This window comes from Ciconia boyciana, chromosome 1, assembly GCF_034638445.1.
Source record: "Ciconia boyciana chromosome 1, ASM3463844v1, whole genome shotgun sequence".
NCBI lineage: Eukaryota > Metazoa > Chordata > Aves > Ciconiiformes > Ciconiidae > Ciconia > Ciconia boyciana.
The window spans coordinates 115,931,570-115,952,084 of record NC_132934.1 but is presented as its reverse complement, the minus strand read 5'-3'; the positions used below and the strand labels follow the sequence as shown (position 1 = coordinate 115,952,084).

Here is a 20,515-nt window from a genome sequence, read left to right as displayed (position 1 = left end):
GCTTTTCCTGCATGTAGCTTAAACTGCTCTGTTCTCATACGTAGGGATTTTGTGTCTGGTTGACCATACATTAGTGTTTTTTTAAATAAAAAAAAACCAGCACAAAAGCAAAACTTTTGAGTTAGAGAACTGATATTATTTTCTCACAAATTGCTTCTTGGAATTTCTTCCTCTGAGTAGTAGAAAAATGTAAAATTCAAAAAGGTAATTGGAAAAGACAACATTTTTGGTCTGAACCTAGCTAGTAGATGACAGCACTAGACTGCTCACTTTTACTCTTCAGAAAGAAGCTGTAACTTTCAACTAGGATTGTCCTCTAGTAGGAGTCCTTATAGAGAATTAGGTATTTGCAGTTAGTCTCCTAGAAATACCTTTTCTCCAGCCAATCCTACCTCCACCTCTGTAAAGCTGGCACCAGTGCTTGGACAGCAGGGTTTATTACCCTGCCAGGGGGAGGCTGCACTGAACTTTGCCCTGCCATCGGATACCAGTGCCCAGCGAGCAGGTATGGTAGGATCGTGGTAGGAAAAGTGGGAACGCTAGGTAATTCTGCTCAGACAGCCAAGTTGTCTGCCAGGGCCTAACATAGAAGGACAAGGGCTTGAAGCCTAAAACAGAGGTGCAAATTGCTTGGTACTCAGGCTGTGGTCTGCTGCCTGCATGCATTAAATTCTAAGGCTCTGATTTTCCAAGGCACTTGGTGAACTTACATAGCTTTCAAGCCGCTTTCAAAATCCAACCTGAAGATCAGCTAATTTGGCCTTTTGGTTTGTTTGTTTTGTTTTTAAAACAGGTTTCAAAATTTTCCTTTGTATGTTTGAAACCTGGAAAGTTATTACTTTTTTTTTTTTTAAAGTGCCTATTATTATATGGCCACCTACCCTGCATTTATAGTGTGCTTCTTTAAATAAAATACAAATGCTTTTGACTGTATTTATGGTGTGGTGATGAAAATGTTGTGGCTCTAGATGTGATATTTTTATTATGAAAATATGTACCAGCATTCTTACAAATTCAAGCATTTCAGGCTGCTATGCCACAGTTGGTTAAAGGGTTCGTTTACATGACACTTCATGTGTGCGGCTTTATACTAGCTAACTTTGGGATAGAGAAAAGCATGGATGGAATGACAAGGGACACCACCATTCAGTACTTCTGCAGGTCCCGGTGAAGCCCATGTTGTAGTTTGCTTTTGTAATACAGGAGCTACCTGTTTCAAAGCTGGTATGGTTACATTAAATTAAATTGCAACCACATGCTGACACACCCTTAGCAGTTTGGATTATAGCAATTTCAAAAAGTAATTAATAAGAAAATGCAACTAGGTAAATTATAACTTTGTTACAGTTAGTTCTTGTTTGAAATTTTAAAGCAGTATAAACATAATGTAATTACATTAAATAGTTATAACTTTAAGCTGTGATCCAGATTGACAAAAGCAAGGAAATTCAAGATTTCATTGCTAAAGCTAAATGCCCTGTTACTTCTGCATCAGCACAGAACCCTGTGTTGACTTAACTGCCTCTGGTTGAACATAAAGGCATCTAAATATAAATATGCACATAAGCTTGAAAAGCTAAAGGATGAAGCACTACCACTAACTTTATACTTTTGAGTGGTTGAGTCAGCCAGATAGTCCTCATAAGTTAGCCTTTCAACTACCTCAATAATACCAGAAAAAGTTTCTGAAGGATAATAAAAAGAACATTATCTGAATCAAAGCCTTTGACTGTTTCTTTGAATTTGTTATCATACTGAGATCATGAGAGTAAAGAAAGGTTCCCTTGAAAAAAATGTCAGGTACTTAGCAGACCAAGAGGGTGTACTTAGTGGAATTGCTCTAGTGCGCACTCAAAAAACTTTTACTGAAGGGCTATTATTTATCCAGCAGACTTGAATGCTTCCAGAGGAGCAATTTCAGTCTCTCATGAAATTACACATTTAGAGTATATTATATGTTCCAGAAATGGGTCATAAAAGTCCTAATAAAAAAAAATCATAATTTGACCTATAAAGTACCTACATCTAATGCTAGTAATTTTGTTTTTATGTACCAACAGCAGTAATGATAATCATACTTTGCTCTTGTAGAGCAGTCTTCACCCACTGATCTCAATGCTCTTTAACGAAAAAGGTAAAAAATTATTAACTTCATTTCAGAGATGAGCAGAGGCATGAAGCAATTCCTCCAGGATACACGATGTGTCACTGACAGAGCTGGAAACAGAATGCAGGTTCTTTACTTTCAATCCAGTGCTTCAGCCACAAAACAATATCGCTTTTCTCAAATTGAATTCTTCTGAGGGAAAAAATTATCAATCGTCTTTGCTGCACTGGAAGATCAGTGGAATGAAGAGGCCAACAGACTACCCTGTTCCTTTCAGCCCAAATCTTAAGTTGCTATTCGTTCCTTTAATCTTTCCTAGTTATGCCTAAGGAACCTGCCCCGATTCTCCGGATTAGAGAGACAGAGCAAGAAGAGTCTCTGTCATCCTCCATTCCTTCCTCAGTCATCCTTTTGATGAGAGCAGCAGGAGAGAAAAGTCAGTCCTTTAAGTCAGCAGCCCTCCAGTGTTGTCTCACTAGTTGATGGGGACAGGAAGGATGACATCATTGGACAACACGGTCTGCTAATGCCTTTCTCAGTTTACACTCAGGAAACAACTGCCTTCATATTGAAATATCAGAGGAAGTCTAAATGCGCCTGGGAAACAGATGATCTGAAGTAGTTTACAAAAGCCAACAAACACTCCAGAACCGCCACAGAGGAAAGGGAAATAATCCCTGGATACAGAACTGGCTCTGTGCCTGGTGAACCATGGAGTTGCCATCAACTGCCGTCTGATTGCCCAGTATATCGGGGCTCCATTGTGCTACGCTGACAAATTGGAGCAGTCACAAAAGGATTCACCACTTTTATCTCGTGCTGTCTGCAGACACCTGCTAGGGCAACCGTTAGGGTTGCTGCCTATGCAGCAGGAACTAGAGTAACTTTGAGGAGGCTCTCATCAATCCTGATGACTGGCTTTAGTTACCCAAGTTTAGAGATAAGATGGCACTGCAAAATACACCTTTGCATTCTCTTGGAATGCTTCAGAGAAAGCTGATCATACCGGTCTTAGCACAGCCTGTAGGCATGAGAATATAACACCTGGCTCATTCCTTGTCCCATCAAAACCACAAGACCTCTTCTTCATTGCAGTGCAGCAGTTATGTGCTGTGTTTTGCGCAGGAATTGTAAAAAAAAAAAATTAAAAAGCAGGTGAGATTGTTAAATAGTCGTTTCCCTGCAATTGGATTAAAAATGTCAAATCAATTTTTCTGCAGATCTTGAAAAGACAATTTTTTCTTCTATGGAAATACACAGGCTTATTAAATGTTAATAGGTTAGAGAAGCATCACTGAAAACTTTCACCTTAGTCTAACAACCAGAGTTTTTTTATCATAACCAATCTAGTGAATGTGAAGTAGAACTGTAGTAAAAATCAAATAGTTTACCTGCAGCTGCTGATCTAGTTCTGGAAATGCCAAAGGGAAGCTTTCAGGGGAAGCATCATCTAAAAGGTAAACATGATGTTAAAAGTCAATGCCTACCAAAAAGGGCATTTCACATGATCCGTTTAATGTAGTTCTACATTGCATGTATTCACAATAATATCAGCATCCTGCAAACACCCCCACATCTGCTTATTTTTCTACCATTGAGATACCTTAATAGACTCCTTGAAAATACTAGTGGGTTGGCAATAAGAAAATGTTTAGGTGCTGGAAAGACAAAAAGCCTATTTTGTATTGCAGTGATTAAGAAACAAAACAAAGCCAGTTAGAGCAGTAGGACATGTGATAATTTAATAAAAACAATAAATCCAAACAATCTTTCTTCCTGAGCTCTCCATTACACTGCAAAGTAAAGAACCTTCCACGGATAGCATCCTTACTACCAAAGAGTTCATTACCTGAATGAAGGGAAAGGTATCTTCCCCATCACAATATAATGACTTACCAAGGCTAAACCAACAATAATAGAAACTTTTCTCCCACCACCCAAAGGCAACCACAAGAACATACAAACCAGCCTGGCAACCCTGGAACCAGAAGACTGTTACCTACACAGATGTGATTAGAATGGGGAAGCACCACAAATTTCTCCATACTGCAAAGAAATGTCTTTACTCTAACCTGTAGATAACAATCCTTATGGGCTAGAGTTAGTTCATTCATGACAACAAGCCAAACGATGTTTTTATTTATTTATTTATTTTTAGTACAGGCTTCCAGCAAAGGTGGGACAGACTGTGCCAGTTACGTCAGTGTTGTGATGTGGACACCTGCCCACTAGTAGCTGGACTGAGATCAGAAATATGAATCATACTTGGTAGCGTCACAGCTAGCCACTGCAATATTTCTTTCTCAGTGACTTTCACACTATCAGTTTTGCATTGGATTGTGATGACTGTTTATGTATCTTACTACAGGTTACGGGAGGTGAAGAGAAGGTTACTATTAGCTAGCTTACAGAGTCAGTTATTTGTAATGTGTCAAGATTAAAAAGGATGGCTCTCATAGGAGAAAATTGCTAACGCAGGTCAGATCCTGCAAACTGCTCTATGCTGGCAGACCTGTACACTACAACAAAACCCCAACAAAATTAAGAAGACCACATATCAAAGCAGGATCCTGAATATTCTTAAAGAGTACAGACTAGGATTTAAATTATTTGTCGAATCTTTATTATCTCTTTATCCTGCCCTCAGTGGTCGTACAGCAAAGTAGGTTAGGGGGAACAAGTAAAATAAGCCTATGAAGAATAAACATAACTGGCTCACATACGGTCAGAGCCTGACTTTAACTAACATAGCTAGAGCTGGGCGCCTCTAGGAAGGGATGCCCAGAGAAGAAAAAAAAAATACAGTGATACAGAGGGCAAATGCAAAAGGTTTTGAACTTCCTCAGGAAACAAAGTGAAGCTCTATATTTTCATGGGGTAGGAGTCTTGCTAGTATTAACAAAAAGTCATACCCACACACACACACAACTTCATTTTTCACACCATGTTCCAAACATGTCCATTCTGGAAAATACTTAAATTGCTTTAATTGTATAGAATTGTATCACACTGATATGCAAGTGTTTACCTTTAATTTGCTGTTGCTTTCTTGTACAATATTTAAAAATAGACTAATATTCTAAAAGAAGAAAGATGAATCATATGGCAAGGCTAAAAGGAAGGACGGAATAGGACTCAGTCCGACTAGGGGTACAGCTGCTCTACAAATATTTGGCTGAATAGCTGTTAAATATTCTGACAGAGATATTGGACCAGAGTCGTGGACGGCAGTTAAGCTGCTATTTGTTTTGACAATTACAGCAGTACAATCTTTGGTACAGTAGCTTTAAGGAGGGACCTCGAACAACTTTAACTTAAGAAAAACAAAGCAAAAGCAACCTCAAGAATTTTAAAGAAACATCAGCAAATAATTACTTTTTCACTGCATCGGATACTAATAAGAAAACAAAATGAATGCAGTGTCAGAATATTAGAAAATATATTGGACTATCTTCAGAAATGAACCAGTAAAAAAGTTTGGAAATACTTTAAAAAGGATGGAATAGAGAGAGAAATTACTATAGAGGAAATCCTTTCAATAAACAGATGTTCCCTGCTTATTTTTTGAACTCAAGTGACTGAGTCAATGGTACTAAAAATAGAACATATTGGTATCCTAACCATTATGGCATACCATAGTACATTTTATAATGGGCCTGCCCTAGCATCTATTGAACAGCTGCTAGGGTTTTTTTTAGTTATGATAGTTTTATACTTGTTTAAATCATCATCTGATGTGCAGAGCATCATCGAGAAAAGTTGGGGACTTCACTGGCTTGAAATTTTTCTGAGTTCTTAATTCTCTTAGGCACCTCTGAAATTTTCAGCTGAAGTATTTAGTTTACAAAAATTAACAGAAATCTTCACAGCTAACTGCAAGCTTGTTTTCCACAAAAAGAACAACAAAAAACTGTCCCCACAGCTTCCAGTGAAATAAATTACTGCATCAGGTCAGTCTGTATTTCACTGTTGTCAAAGTAACAACCACAACAATAACAACAAAAATCACTTGGTGAAAACTAAAATCATTTAGATTTCACACAAGGGAAAAGCAAATGACAGCAGTCATTCACCTCCTAAAACTTTTTTGAGGATGTTTTCAGAAATCAAGAGGAAAGCTATAAACTCTTGCATTTTCTTCCAAAAGAATCACTAGTGTCCTTACAAGCTTGAATACTGGGTGTTACGCAGGAGATCAGACAAAATCACACTGGCTTCCAGCCTTAAAAATCTATGATTCTGAAAATCAGAAACAGTGAAAATGTCTGAAATGTCAAAGAAAATGTTCTGAATTTCAAAATACTCTCATAACTATCTCCTTATCTGTCTGTATTTGTTCTTTTCTATTCTACATCTCCTTAACTAGACAACAGAATTCAGAAATATCTTTTCTCCTTTTCTCAATTTATTATCAATATTTAATGTGTGCCTAGATTGTTGTAAGGAATCACTGATATAATCAAAGACCCCCTTTATAATAAAGTTAGTGGATTTTCTGTACCACAAAACCCTGAAAATAACTAGGCTGATTCTTCACCAGATACAAACAGCATCTCACCCCTGTGGTCACTATTTTACTGCTCCCTTCCCTGTCACTCGTAAAGAAAAAGGATTTGTAATTCAAGCTGGTTATTGAAAACATATTTTGTTTAAAAATAAAAATATAAAAAAATCAGAGACTGCAACTTGCTGCACCTGAAAATGAGTCAAGATTCTGGTCAAAAGAAAACAAGAAAGGAGGAAAAACATACACATGAATGTTATGGCCATCCCAGCAAACTCAACAGCACTAACCTGTGATGTGAAAGAGTCAGATCAGGGACTTCATCACAGCCACCTAAGTTAAAGTATCTGTTGCACGATTTCTAAATGAGTAGCACTTCCTGATTTCCCATAGATCCTGAAACTAATTTTGAAGGTCTATATTTAAAAGTCCACTAAAGGTGAAGACCTGTATTCTGATTACAAGATGAACTCTCTGCACATACAGCTGATGGTTTCTTAACCCAAGACTTGGTTCATGTGTATGGAATAGTTTGACTTCCATGTCTGTTTCATCAGGTTCATACATTTGCCGTGCGTGTTGCTGAAAACTCATTATAACAGAGAGCATCTGAGGGAGGGTCTCCAGGGAAATCACTTCCTCCTTTTGCTTTCCATTCAGTTGGGCTGAGGCAAAGTACCCTTCTATGTCAGAGCCAGCTCTCTGACCATTCCTACAGCACAACTAGCCACATAACAAAAGAATAAGCTCCCTAAGCATGCTGCCCAGCGAACGCACCTTCATGCTGAAATGGTGTGATGGGCAGCTTTGTGTAAAGACAGCAAGGCTAAGCTGCTCAGCCTTCACTGCCCAGGTGAGCTCTTGTCTCTCTGCTGATAGCACCTATTAATACAAATGTGAGATGGGCTTCTAATGTGTGGTACAGAGATCGACACAAGCCATCTGATTTAGAAGGCTGAGCTGTATTAAGACTGATTGTCTTCATACAAAAGGCTTACTATTTATCAGTGATGCCATGATGCACTTAGTCCCCTGATACATGCTAATGTTGCGCATTTGAGAATGAATCATGCTTTCAGGAAAGCTTCACCTATTTAATCATGTTCTGGCCTTCTGGAGATGCCAATAGCCCAGACCTCCATCACGTAGATGAACGAGTGAGATCGCTCACACTTAGCTGTCTGACTGACCCAATGTCTGGTACAATGAAGCATAACACCTCAGTCACTTCCTACGTGGCTGCTCCATTTAGCTGAACTGTGGGCTACGGTCAATAGTTAATGAATAAATACTTTAACAACAATCTATGATTTGCTTGCAGTATAAACTTGCAAATTACAGTTTCTCTAGGATCTTCAAGAGGATAGACAGAAATAGAACATAAAAATGTAAATGTGTTAAAAGCACATTAAGGTTGCTAAATCAAGCACTCAAAAATTAGGAAATGCCAACCACAGCTCTGCTTCCTCAAGTAACTGAGTTATGATCCAGTCTTTAATTATACACTCAGGTACTATTTTTTTCTCCTACATGCGTGGGCAAGTGTATTCAGATCTCTTCCTCCTAAATTAAAGAATTAAATTGGTAACATAAGTAGACTGTTATCCTGTAAGTGGATCAGCCCTTACACAGGAAAATTGCTCAAACTCAACTGCAAGCACTGCAACTCGCAGCAGGACAACACTGGCAAGCTGTGTATCGGGGTCCAGTCTTGGCCCTAGGAGGGTGGTGAGATCCAGCAGCTCCAGCCCTGGTTACTGACAGACAAGCATAGACTCATCGAATTCATCCTGGAAGGCTGTGTGGCTAAGTGACTGCGAGTTGGCACTGCTGTGTGAAGCTCCCGGGCTTCTATTCACAGCCCTGCCTGACGTGACCTTACACAACCTCGCAGTTACCTCACTTGTAAAATAGTGGGGAATGGTCACTGCCTGACCCAGGAATAGGCTATGAAGGCTTGCTCAATAATAAGAGTTGTGGACCTCCCAAAAATAGCAATGGCCCATAACAGAAGAGGTAAGAGCAAAGCCCTCCTACTCCATATACCTTCTACCATATACCTAAGCCTAAAGCTCATCCTCTGATGAACACACAGCCACTATCCCTTTGAGGGTATCATCTCACCTAAGTTCCTGGCTAACTTCCCAAAGACCAAGCTACTTGTAGGTTCGGTGTAGTTTTAGGAAACTAGCTTTGTAAATTTTAGCCATATATTTTAGCAGTCCCCACTGGTTTTCAACCAATACATTATCTGCTGGAAAGCCTCTGTCGCCATTACAACCAAAATGAGGATGGAGTAGGGATTTGAAGGTTGCTATTGAAGAAACAACCACTGCAAAACAGTCTCGCACTATCAACTATAACAGCAAAAAAATCTTCATGGTCACTAGGATAACAAAGGCATAAAGAGGAGTAAAATAAGTCATTTGCTATGCTTGCAAAAATATTGCACTTCTCCGCTGTCTGTGAGTTTCATTAGAAGATGTATATTTTGTCTTTGTTATCAGTGATTTTTCTGGAGAGTGCTATCAGAGGTAGACAAATTTCAAACAAAAGAAATTACTAATAATTTCAAAACTAGTCTTTTATCACCACATGTCACTAGCAGAACTTGTCAGCTAGATTCAAGCTTTTATTCTAGGAGGGAAGGTGAAGAGATGTTTACCTATAAACCTTTCCTTAGAACTACTACAGAAAACAAATCCACTTGTCTAAATTTAATAAAGTTCCTGTTGTAATCATTCTATCTTAATATGTTCAGTAAATAAGTGTTAGTGAAATAAATTAGGACATATCGAATTTCATTGGTTTAATTAAATTGATGTTGATAAACTACAATGAACTTTCTATTTGGGAACACTTATTTAAATTTTGGAACACCATATTCAGTGTAACTTGCATTAGTTTCCAAGTGATACAAGATAGGCTGAAATAATATGTTTCAAATTAATTAATTTAAAACAGTACCTTAGGCCAAACTGGTGCAATACGATGTGCAGACACACCCTGGGAAACCTATGTTTGATGGCAGCTTAGTGAACTTGAGTAAAAGAGCCAAACATAGATATCTATATATACAGGAATAAGAGATACACAATAAAACTGCCTTCTTATATAGCACCTGCTGATGGGCTGCTCCTGAGACTTTTAAGGAACTGGTTAGCCTGCATTCACATTAAAAATACTGCACAAACCTGGCCAGGATTTCAGTCATCAGATGCTGACTGACAAATAATATAACACAATTAAATTATTTCTTGTACACTCGGGATAAGCCAGCTCCGCTCTTGTAGGTCAGTTAACACAAAGTAATCTCTTCTCATGAGTTGAGAGCAGTTTCTCCTTTCGCTGCTCCTCACACCCAGTGCTTGGTTACAATCCTAGCCAGTGAGATAATCACCACCCAGAAGAAACATTCCATTTCCCCTTTTGATATCTAGTTATGCTGCCAGTTCCTCCTAGTAAGCAGTTGTACAGGCCCCGGAAGGAGAATGCAGCCTTACTTGGTGAAAACTGTCACTGAGCCTTTCAAGTGAGGTAAAATTTAAGGAAAAGCTTAAGTCAGACAGATTCCCTCACCACTTAGCCCTGGTGAAGGACTTTTTGTATATACCCTAGCAATACACAAGTCTCACCTGATGCTTTACTATCACACTTACAGCAGGTAACTCCTGTTCGAACTGAAAACAAATATCCTTGTCAAGGAGAAAAAAAATATTAAAGAAATACAAAAAAATAAGGAGGGAAAAAAAAAGTGCCAAATATGGAATACCTAAAGGTCTATCTGTTAAATGTTTTTGCAGCTTATCTTAAAAATAAAAGTGTTAAATACTTATTTGTACTCTCTTGATTCAACTATGGTTTGCTGGAAAATTTCAAACCTGATAAAAGTTCATTTCCTTTGCCTTCTTTAAATATATCAAATATAATAACCATGTTCAGGCTTACCACTAAGAGTAAGAGCAGAATTCCTGTGACATGGTAAAACAGTATGCTGATTTAGACCTCCTGGTAGCCCCCACTGGGATGTGATGCGGAGGAGAACATGGCACTCACTTTACTGGTTGCTATTTAGTTTTATCAGTACACACATTGATTCTGGATTGCATACTGCAGGAACACTTGTATATATACAATACAGGACTCAAAATTATGGAAAAGTTTAACAAAATGTAGCAGAAAAAGATTACCTTTCTGTAATTGAATTTCTTTCTCTAAATGTTAAGAGAGAGGCTGGAATTATTAGCAGGATAGAAAAGTAAAAAATAAAATATGATGCAATGTTAAGGAAGCTAGGCTTCCTCCCTTTCATGTCCTCTTCTTCCAAGCTATTCACAACCTTGTCATTTCCTACTGCCGTCTCTTGTCACAAACCACTCTACCCTCTTTGATTTTCTCATGGTCTCAGCTTTCCCTGACTTGTTTTCAGTGTCTCACATAAGCATTCTTTTTCCATAATTTGTAAGAGCACTCCCCTTTCTTCTACATCTCTCTTCAAGACCTATCTTTGCCATAATTCCTGTAAGAAATTTACCACGTTACTATACCTTGAGAGGTGAGAATGATTCATTATTACTTTCTGTAATAAAAATGTAATTACCAGATTATTTTAGTTTATGAAAAAAGGGCACACAGATAGATGCATGTGCTTCTTCATATTCCTTGTCCCAATCTTTCTGTGTCACTCATCTTTATGAGCTGAAAGTTATGTGCAATAATACATGAAAATGTTTGGTTTTAAACTCCCTTGCTTAGCGGATGAGATTCTATTTCAGGCTGCAAATTAATATTACACAACAGTTAGCTAGGAAAGATAATGCATATTCTAAAATATTTTTAGAGTGAGAAAATTGTTTTCAAGCTGACACTATTCACTCAAAGCTCAGGAAGCGGCCTCACACATAACCCTACAAAGCATACTGTCCCATAAAGCACTCATCAGCAGTGAGTTTCAGTTATCGTTATCAGAGATTCTTATATTTCATGCCATAAACACATCTCAACCCTGACTCTAGGCACTCACCTTTAACACCAGCACAGCCAACTTTTTTGGGGATGCTTCCCAACTTCCGATGTACTTTCTTTCATTCTGACTTTTACTGTTTGGCAACAGCTCTCTAGACCTTCATAATATTTAAGGTGCAAATTAATAATATTTGTCTATTCCAAAGGCCAAAGGGTCCATGTATGTACAGAGTATGTTTGGGGAAATTAATGCTCAATCAGCACTAGCTGGCAGGATAAATGTCAATGAAATTTCTGCTGCTTTCTCAGGGAACATGCCATGTGGGGCATCCGTTTCCTGAAACCTTTCACGAAGCTGGGCACGTGCAGCACTTTCCAACCTTCCTGCTGAAGGCAAAGCCTCCTCCTGCCCTAGCCTCATCTTAGTACAATATATCCTTTTGCTTTTCTTGTTTTAAAATTCCTTAAAATCAGACACACTGCATATGCAAGTAAATTTGATAGTTAATTACAGTCCTAAGTATATTCCACAAACCACTGAAAGAAAGCTAAGATCTAAACTGTCAGTCTAGGGTTTTAGTCTAATGAAATTGTTAATGGAAACATTAAAAGTTATCAGACAGGAAAACTGATCACATGCTATCACTCAGGAAAAAAATCCACCCATAACACTGGACTTCATTTGATATTGTAAAATTTAAAAGCAATTATTTCATTGTGGTTTACTCCATAAATTAAACCATAAATATACCTGGGGAGTCACTCAGGCTGAAGGCAATTCGTACTGGCTTATCAGCAGGTACCCTGGCGGTGGTGATCATGTGGGCACTTGAGTCAATGCTCTTACTTGTTTGTTCCAGCTGCAATAATACAAACAATATATTTATTACAGAGCATGTGACACCATTCAACAAATGAGTTTTAATGCTTTTCATGCATTCACAGCTACCTTTCTCATTCTAGCTAAGCAACGTTTAGAATCAAAGTCAAGGGAGCGCCATTTCACTTTTCCATTTAAAAAGGATTCAAGTGAAATCCAGTGCAGAGACTGCCTTTCTTTTGCTATCTACAGATTAGAAAGAACAATGGCAAAGGAAGCTTCCCCTCTCCTCACCTGCTTGCTCCCCGCCATTGCCCCTTCAGCAAGCCTTGACTCGTGGCAATGCTGCCTGGTTCTGAAGGTGAAGAAGGAAGAAGGGGTGGGGAGTTGAGAGTAACATGACCCCAAGCCTGCCATGTGATTGGAAACGTGCACACCACTCCGCGTGGTGTCAGTGAGGAGGCACCCATCCTCCTACCTTCCACCCATGCTCCCCCAGTCAAACTGTGCCTGATCATCACACCCTTAATGGTCAGAAAGTTACTGGGTCTCCAAACCTTGGTGGTGATTCTTCAGTGGAGCTCTGTGCAGGTGTAGGGGTCTGTCTGCATGGGGTTGACTCCCAGATTGGGACCTTATTCACTCCTCGGTCTTTCTTCTGAGACCACCAGCTCCAAAAAGTGGTTTTACTGAGATGAAACCCTGTCCATTAAGAAAACTGCTAGTTCATTTCAAGCAGGGCTCTAAAGAATTGTTGAGCAACAAAAGAATTAGCTACTACTGATCTGTAATGGTATAATTAAAGCATCTCTGAACACTCAAAAGTTGTACTCAGAGCTCTACCATGTATATTTAACCTTCTGAATGAGCACTTTTGGTTAAACTCTATTAAATAGCTGAACGCAAACTTAATCTCCTTGTATACCTAGCACAAAGCTGCTAAAATTCACAGATATTAATCTTCTGATGAGCTCCATGTGTGGAGAACATGAAGCCAGTGGGAATTCATGCACGCAAAAGATCTGCCCATAAAGAAATTATTTTAGGACTGAAGACTATGCTATCCAGAGTGCATTGTATCCATACCAACTATGCAGACAATTATGAGAGTAGCTTTTAAATGACCGTAAAAACTCCTCAGTCAATTAGAAACCAAATTCTTTAGGAAAATACAATTAATTTACTAAAAGTTGTACCACACGTCAGTAGACAACACGGCATTTAGCTAGTGAAAACAAAAGACAGTTTCCTAAGCCAATAGTCTTGCAGTTTTTCGCTAAAGTAGCTATTGTGTTGCATGGAAATCCCAACAATTCATTCTAATTTACACTTAATTATTTGGCAGTCTCAGGAAGTCAGTAGAACAGAACAATATTTCAAGATTATAATCTTCCTCGGTGATGCACAAGTGAATCAAACTCTTCCCTGGCATCACTGCCTTGCAATCAGTGGAAGAGTATCAAATTTGCATTTGGCCCATTAATTTCAGCATTTCTTTTTTATTTGCTTTGTCTGCCTTAATATTCAGCTAGCAGAGTGATACGGTTACTCTGTAGCAATGCTACACAAAAAATTTGTTATTTGAAGGGCATAATATTTTCTTAAAATGACAACAAATACTCTGAAATCATTACTTTGAATAAATCTTATTTGGAGCTGAGAGTATCTCTTTCTACTAATACATAAAGGATATCAGGGATCATTCTTTATTCCCCATTACTAATAATCAAGACACACAAAAGCTGAACTGATCTCTATTGGGCAGAGACAAAGAAAAGTCAGCTAAACTGCTGCAGAGTACATTTTTGGACACAGGAAAACATCTCTGGAGTCAACTGAAATATTCTATTTTTAAGGGCATTCCATTAGACTAAACAACTTTTACCTTCTGAGCATTATTGATCTCTTTTTTTCCCCCAGACCCTCACTTTATAAGAAACATCTGAGACATCTCATTGTTTTTAAAAAAACAACAGAACTACTAAACCAAAATTCTTTATCATATTTCCCTTCCATATCTCCCAATACAAGGCAAAGCAAAAAAAAAAAGAGATTTTAAATGATGAGCACATCCTTGAAACAAGGCTGTTCATCATTCTGTGTTGGTGGTACACATTCCATCTGCTTACTATCTCAAGTGGTCTTCCACATAAGAGTATACTTAACATTTTGTATCATAGCCTAAGAAATTAAAATGATGCATTCTGCTAGAGGTTTTAAAGTTGCCATAACACTATTGCTAGGAGTAAATCTGTTGTCTTATCCCAGTCACATACTCTGTGGTCTGCGATGTCTTTAAATTACCTTTTTTAATCATGTACTCTGTGAGGGCAAAAATCAATACCCCTTCAATAAGCAATGGTGAATGCTATCATAACACAAGAGTGTTTTCCTCTTATTCCAATCCACAAAACCAAATCTCATCTTTATACGCAGCAATTACCCTGCTATCCATTTTTTTTATATTGCATTTATCCCTTCACTCCTTTTTGTGCGGAATCTTCAAGCTCTTCACCACAAAAAGCAATCAAAGGGAACAGAGAGGGATGGAAGCAGCCTGCGTGCAAATGAGGTGATACAGGAAACACGCAGACTGACGGCCCCCAGTTCCCCACCTGCTTTCTCCATGCGTGAAGAACAATCTCTGTAGGCAGAGATGAGGGTGAGTGGGCAACCTGGAATTTAACGAGATTTAATGAGCAGCTCCCTTCTTCACCACAATTGCCTATGGAACTGGCTGCTGTTTCTCCATAAAAAACCTGCAGCAGAACTCAGATTAAGTGCTGTTACGGCTCTATCAATTTAGTTCAGTTTTCACACCTGTTGCCTTACCTCACTTAGCGGAGTGTCTGCACTTGTATAATCCAGGGCCAGCCACTGCCTTGGCTTGTCGTTGCCTTTATGGAGTAAAGCTTCAATAAAAGAAAAGGCTGCACCTGCTGCATAGCAACAAACTGACAAGGTCTGAGAAGCTGAGACAGCTGTCAGGGCAACATGCTGCTACCTGCACTTCCCATAGGCTCTGCTGTCCCAAAAGATCACCCTTTTCCGCTTTTCTCCACAATTCCGCTTTTCCTTCCTCTCCTTGCCAGTGACGAGGGATTACGATGCTGTCACGCTTCAGGGAGGAAAAAATCCTTCTGTCACAGGCATTATTAAGCAGCAAACTGTGGTGAGCCCAAGGTTTTTAATTCATTAGTCCTGGCAAACCTAAAATACAAACAGACTTGCTTCATAGGACAGGAATGTTTTCAGCATGACCCAATCAGTGTCTGTGTCTATTCCAGCAAACTGGCAAAGATAGCATGACTCCAGTCAGCAAAAATGTCTGCGGCTCCAATCAGCTTGGGCTGACACTGCCAACTTGGACTGGCTACAAGCGAACTATCAAATGATAGCAGCGACTATCAAAGCTGACAACAAGGGATGGGCTTGGCACGTTAGGCTAGGTTCATCTTGGCTTTGGTCAAGCCGGGCTTGTCTAAGAGCAGGCGAGAGCCCTGCACTTCTGAGGAGGCAACGGGCAAATTTCAGAATGCGTACGCTGTGAAAGCAGATGTATTTATAGATGAGCTGGTGATGGCAGTGATAGCTGAAGCTGACTAAATCAGAGATTTGACTGAACTCAGAGGATTTCCTAGTGCGATTTTGGATAGCTTTTGTCAGTTTTGAAACCACAGGCAAGCAATTAATAGATAAATCTTGAAGTATCACAAGAGAGATTAATTTCTTCAGCTTAAACTTTTATTTTCTGTAGCTGTGTCACGCACGTGTACTGCCTACATGAATGCTTTGATTGACTGCTATCACAGTCATGAGAACAAATGGAGAAAAATGGAGAACAATTATGGAATGATTATACAGAACATCTTCATATTTATTGTTCTGTGCTTGAAAGGGAGGTTCTCCTCCTTTTATATTTCAAAATGTATTCCGAAGGTATATTTTATATTTTTAAATTCCAGATGGAAAAGGTTTATCTAACCCAGATCTCCTGTATAGGCACACTGCTAGATTCTCTTGGCTCAGCTGAGATACAGAGAGGTTGCAGGACAAATAGAGACGTGAAGGTCTGAAGTCAAATTTTCATCCTTCCTCACCCCCTCACCTTCTGGCCCTAGCCCAGGATTGATCTAATCAGTGCAAATCTCAGGAAGCCAGCAGTTGCCCCTGTGGCCTCAAAAGACCTTTTTCATACTTTGAAATGACTAAACTGCAAAGATATTCTACCCACACTGCCTTTCCCCCAGCAATGACCCGGGAGGGTATCAGACAGCTACACCATTAGTTAGGTATCTGGTGAGGCTGTCTTTTTAACTGCAGTGTGATTTCAGAGCAGACTATGGGCTCTGCCCTAAAGAGTTAGTGAAAAGCGGGACTGCCCCTGACTATGCTGACCATTTTCTCTTCTCTTGATGTGTTTCTGAAAAGATTGAGGGTTCCTCCCTATGTGTTTGCTTTGAAAGGGGGGGAAGAGAGATTTGATCTGATCACAACCATTATTGCAAATAACATTCTACAGCTCAATACCATCAGCAGTTGATATTGATCTCCAGCTCCAGGTCCAATTACTGTGAAAGTATTTGTTTGAAAATACAGAAAATCCTGGCTCCAGCAAAGTCACTAAAAATATTCTGCTTCAGTTTCCATGGAGCCAGGGTTTCCCCCAAGTCGTTAAGATCCTCTTCTGCTTTGTATGGACAGATGGTATTTAGATGGTATGAGTGCCTTCATTACATGCCATTACAGTAAAGCTTAAAAAAGGCTCTCTACGTAAAATCTTAAGACATGCAAAATCTTCAACAGCCATGACAGCACGGGTCTTGGACAGAAATGACGGCTGAATAGACCAGGGGTGGTTTTTCCAGACAGCTCTGACACTCCACATTTCCAGACTGACACTTCAGTTGTACTCAGTTTAAATAGTATGTGCATTTGCAAATTGAGTTCATAACCATTTTATGTTTTGTATCCATTGTATACATGTTTTTTAAACATGTCAGTGTTTCTAGTTAAATCTGTATTATTATACACACTTTACAAAAGAAGGTGGGATCACCTGTACTTCACTTAATATGCTCACTCCTCTTCTAAGTGCTGTGCTGCTCCCGAAAGCTATGACTCATGTGCTAAGATACCAAAACTGCACAAACCAAAAGGCCCCTGATTTGCATTTAAATATCAGTTCCATGCTTTACACAATGATTAGTCACCTGAAACTACTACTTTATGGAAGGTAGCATATTTTTAAAACGTGAGAATATTATAGCATTCTGTATACAGAACATTACATTTGAAGCATCAGGGTGAATGATTTGACTGTAACCGTTTTATCATGTATTTATTACTGGGGCTATGGTGCTAAAACCCTCAACAATATGGATTTAAACAGCACGTTTTAAAAGGTTCTCTAAATTACTTTATAACAATAAACTAGGGAAGATCTCAATTTTAAACAACAGGGAAATTGAAGTCCAGGGTGCTTCACTTCCATGACTTGCTTAAATTAATAGTCAAAGGCATTGTAAAGTTTGGGTAGAGATAAATCCCACTTCTCTTATTCACTAAGTAGGTGACTAAAATCTGCGCATCTAAGAAAATTACTCTCCCATTTATTGCAACACAAAAAATACTTCTTTATAACAGGCTGCACATACCTAACCATCATGTCTGTGAAAATTACAGAATGCTGATAACTCCAGGTTTTTTGTGCAGGAGCACAGCCTGCCCTGTTTCGTTCCCAGCATATTCTTAGTCATCAGATGCCTGGTACCCAAGCAAAATTCTTTCAATCCTGTATCACATTATGAGGCTAGTGATATGCTAGAAGAGGATATCATGTTTTATTCATCAAAAACACCTTAAAGAAACACTCTAAATTAGGAACACTGGGATTTACTGATATTCAGTAGTAAAACCATGCAAATTTGTAACAATTTTTAGGATGAAAGTATCAGTTATTCTACAGATGTAAAAAAAAGCCAATATCTGCTATCTAATAAAACACCTGTTGCCTTCCCTTTTTTAGCTGTGCTACTTTCAATTCATCTCAGTTTCCTGGTATAAGTAGTATTTTAGTAGCATATGACCTCATTCATGCTAAAATGGTGTTTCACAGATTGCCAGTCACTATTTTAAAATACACTTTAAATATTCTAGCATATGGAAGATGTTCCGAGGAGAAATTAAAAAAAAAAAAATGCTTTTCCTAAAACTGCACACAAAGCAAAATCTTCATTTTATAGATTCCTCTGAATACAAACAGAATCTCATTTTTGACAATTTCTGATGAACTTATTTCTGCAGCAAAATTTGTTAAAAATCCCACGGTGGGAGGGATTCGGTCCCCTTTACTGACATTGGGGCTGATCAGGGTGCAGCTGCTCCATGCTATAGAGAATTGATTTTGAAAGCATAACCATTGATGAGTCATGTCCTTTAACTCCACATTACCTGTAGAATTTCCAATACCACTTGGATTGTATGGCTCAGAATTTGCCAAATATTAAAAGCTAGATGGTATATTCCATTTGTCTGCCATGGTAATTGAATAAGTACCCTCCCACCAGCCACAAAAATAAAATTTCTTTGTTGACCTTATCTCTTCTTGCAGTCCATAAGGATAACCATTTCAAGTCTGCATGGAACTGGGAAGTGTTTTTTTTCTACAGCAGCAGTTATCCTAGGTGAGAACAGAACATCCAATACGATGCAATCAAATCACAATATTCCCAGCCAGAAATCCAGAAGCAGAGAAGAATACTTCTTTCTTGTCTTTTGGATAATGGAAAGCTATAGATCAAATATACATTATTTAGTCTTGTTGCACCTCACTCACAATCTAATGTCCCAAGTCCTGACAACTGGAGCAGCCAACAAAGCACTTCATTACTGTTCTTAGATACTACCTCCTGTCTCCTTGCCTAGGTAGTATTTTAACACAGGTAAAATAATGTACTTTTCTCCAAGCTCTACACTCATAAATGGCTGAACCCTATCAGATGAAATTAAGTCACTAAAACCAGCATGAAACATACATCGAGCCCTTACTTAAAAACTAGCACATAAGAAACTTTAATGGCAAATTGATACGCAATAGCTGAATTCACTTATATAGGATCATACAGATCTAACGAAGGAGATTGTTGCAGAGAAATTGAAAAATTGGCTCAGTCAACGTAATGTGGAATGACAGGTGTTGACTCAAGAATCTTTACACCTGCCTTAAGAGCATCTGGAAATAACTGCATCTTGAATCATTTGAAAGCCCGACTGGTGAAAAACTCTTATCGCTTCCACAGCAAACTCTAGACAGAAATTGTGGGAAACTAGTTCTGCTGAGAGGAAGAAAACTGAAGCCTTTGAGATATGATGCTGCCAAAGACCCTTGCATATCTCTTGCATGGAAAACAAGATGAAAGCTGAAGTTAGAAATATTACTTGAAAAGCCTCACTGTTGTCAGAAGTCAGCAGGTGCAAACTTATACGCTTCAGTCACATCAGCATAGAGATGGAAATAACCTTTAGAACCTAATTCTGGGAAGAATGGTGGCATGTCATCTCAACAGGGAATGATGAAGGAGGATATGGATTGACAGTGTGCAGCAATTCACTGGGAGATCAGCAGCCAAATGTTCAAAGCTAGCATTGGCTAGCACTCGCTAACTGGAAACAGCAGCACTTTCTTGCAAGCACTTAAACACAAATGCATCAATTTTGCTTATCAACTGTGCCACTAAACAACATCCAGCTGTCCTAGGATAAAAAGATAATTCTCTCATATCTGTGTAAAAGCAGAGTAATCACTCCATTTCAATTGGACTTGCCATTCCTTAAGGGAATACTTAGCTTAGCTTACCTTACTTAAGAACTTACCTGAAGAGGATACTACAAGACATTACAGCCTCACTTGTTGATGATGGCTGAGGTCATCATGCTCTCATGGATACACACATAAGACTTTTAAGTCAACACAATTTTTCATGAAGCTTTGCTGCTATAAGGAAGAAATCAGCATTCAGAAGAATGTGGTGAAATCCCCAGCAGCAGCTGGTATTCTGCCCATACTTGAAACCTCACTGCTGATTCAGCACTGAAACTGCCTTAGTTAATAGTGCCA

At 38.8% G+C, this 20,515-nt stretch overlaps 1 protein-coding gene across 4 annotated transcripts in view; it reads right to left on the bottom strand.

The window, feature by feature from the left end:
- Positions 1-17,520, bottom strand: part of MAP3K7CL (MAP3K7 C-terminal like) — a 33,196-nt gene extending 15,676 nt beyond the window's left edge. The window contains exons 1-5 of one of the 4 annotated variants that reach the window (XM_072844965.1): positions 15,229-17,519; positions 12,954-13,098; positions 12,691-12,751; positions 12,328-12,436; positions 3,499-3,557 (exon numbers count right to left, since the gene is read on the bottom strand). In XM_072844965.1, coding sequence (XP_072701066.1) covers positions 3,499-3,557; positions 12,328-12,436; positions 12,691-12,708 — 186 coding nt within the window. In that variant the 5' untranslated portion in view covers positions 12,709-12,751; positions 12,954-13,098; positions 15,229-17,519. Of the gene's footprint in view, positions 1-3,498; positions 3,558-12,327; positions 12,437-12,690; positions 12,752-12,953; positions 13,099-15,228 lie in introns of all 4 variants that reach the window. The other 3 variants (XM_072844975.1, XM_072844984.1, XM_072844993.1) reach the window with 3 other exon arrangements.
- Between the last annotated feature and the right edge of the window lie 2,995 nt (positions 17,521-20,515).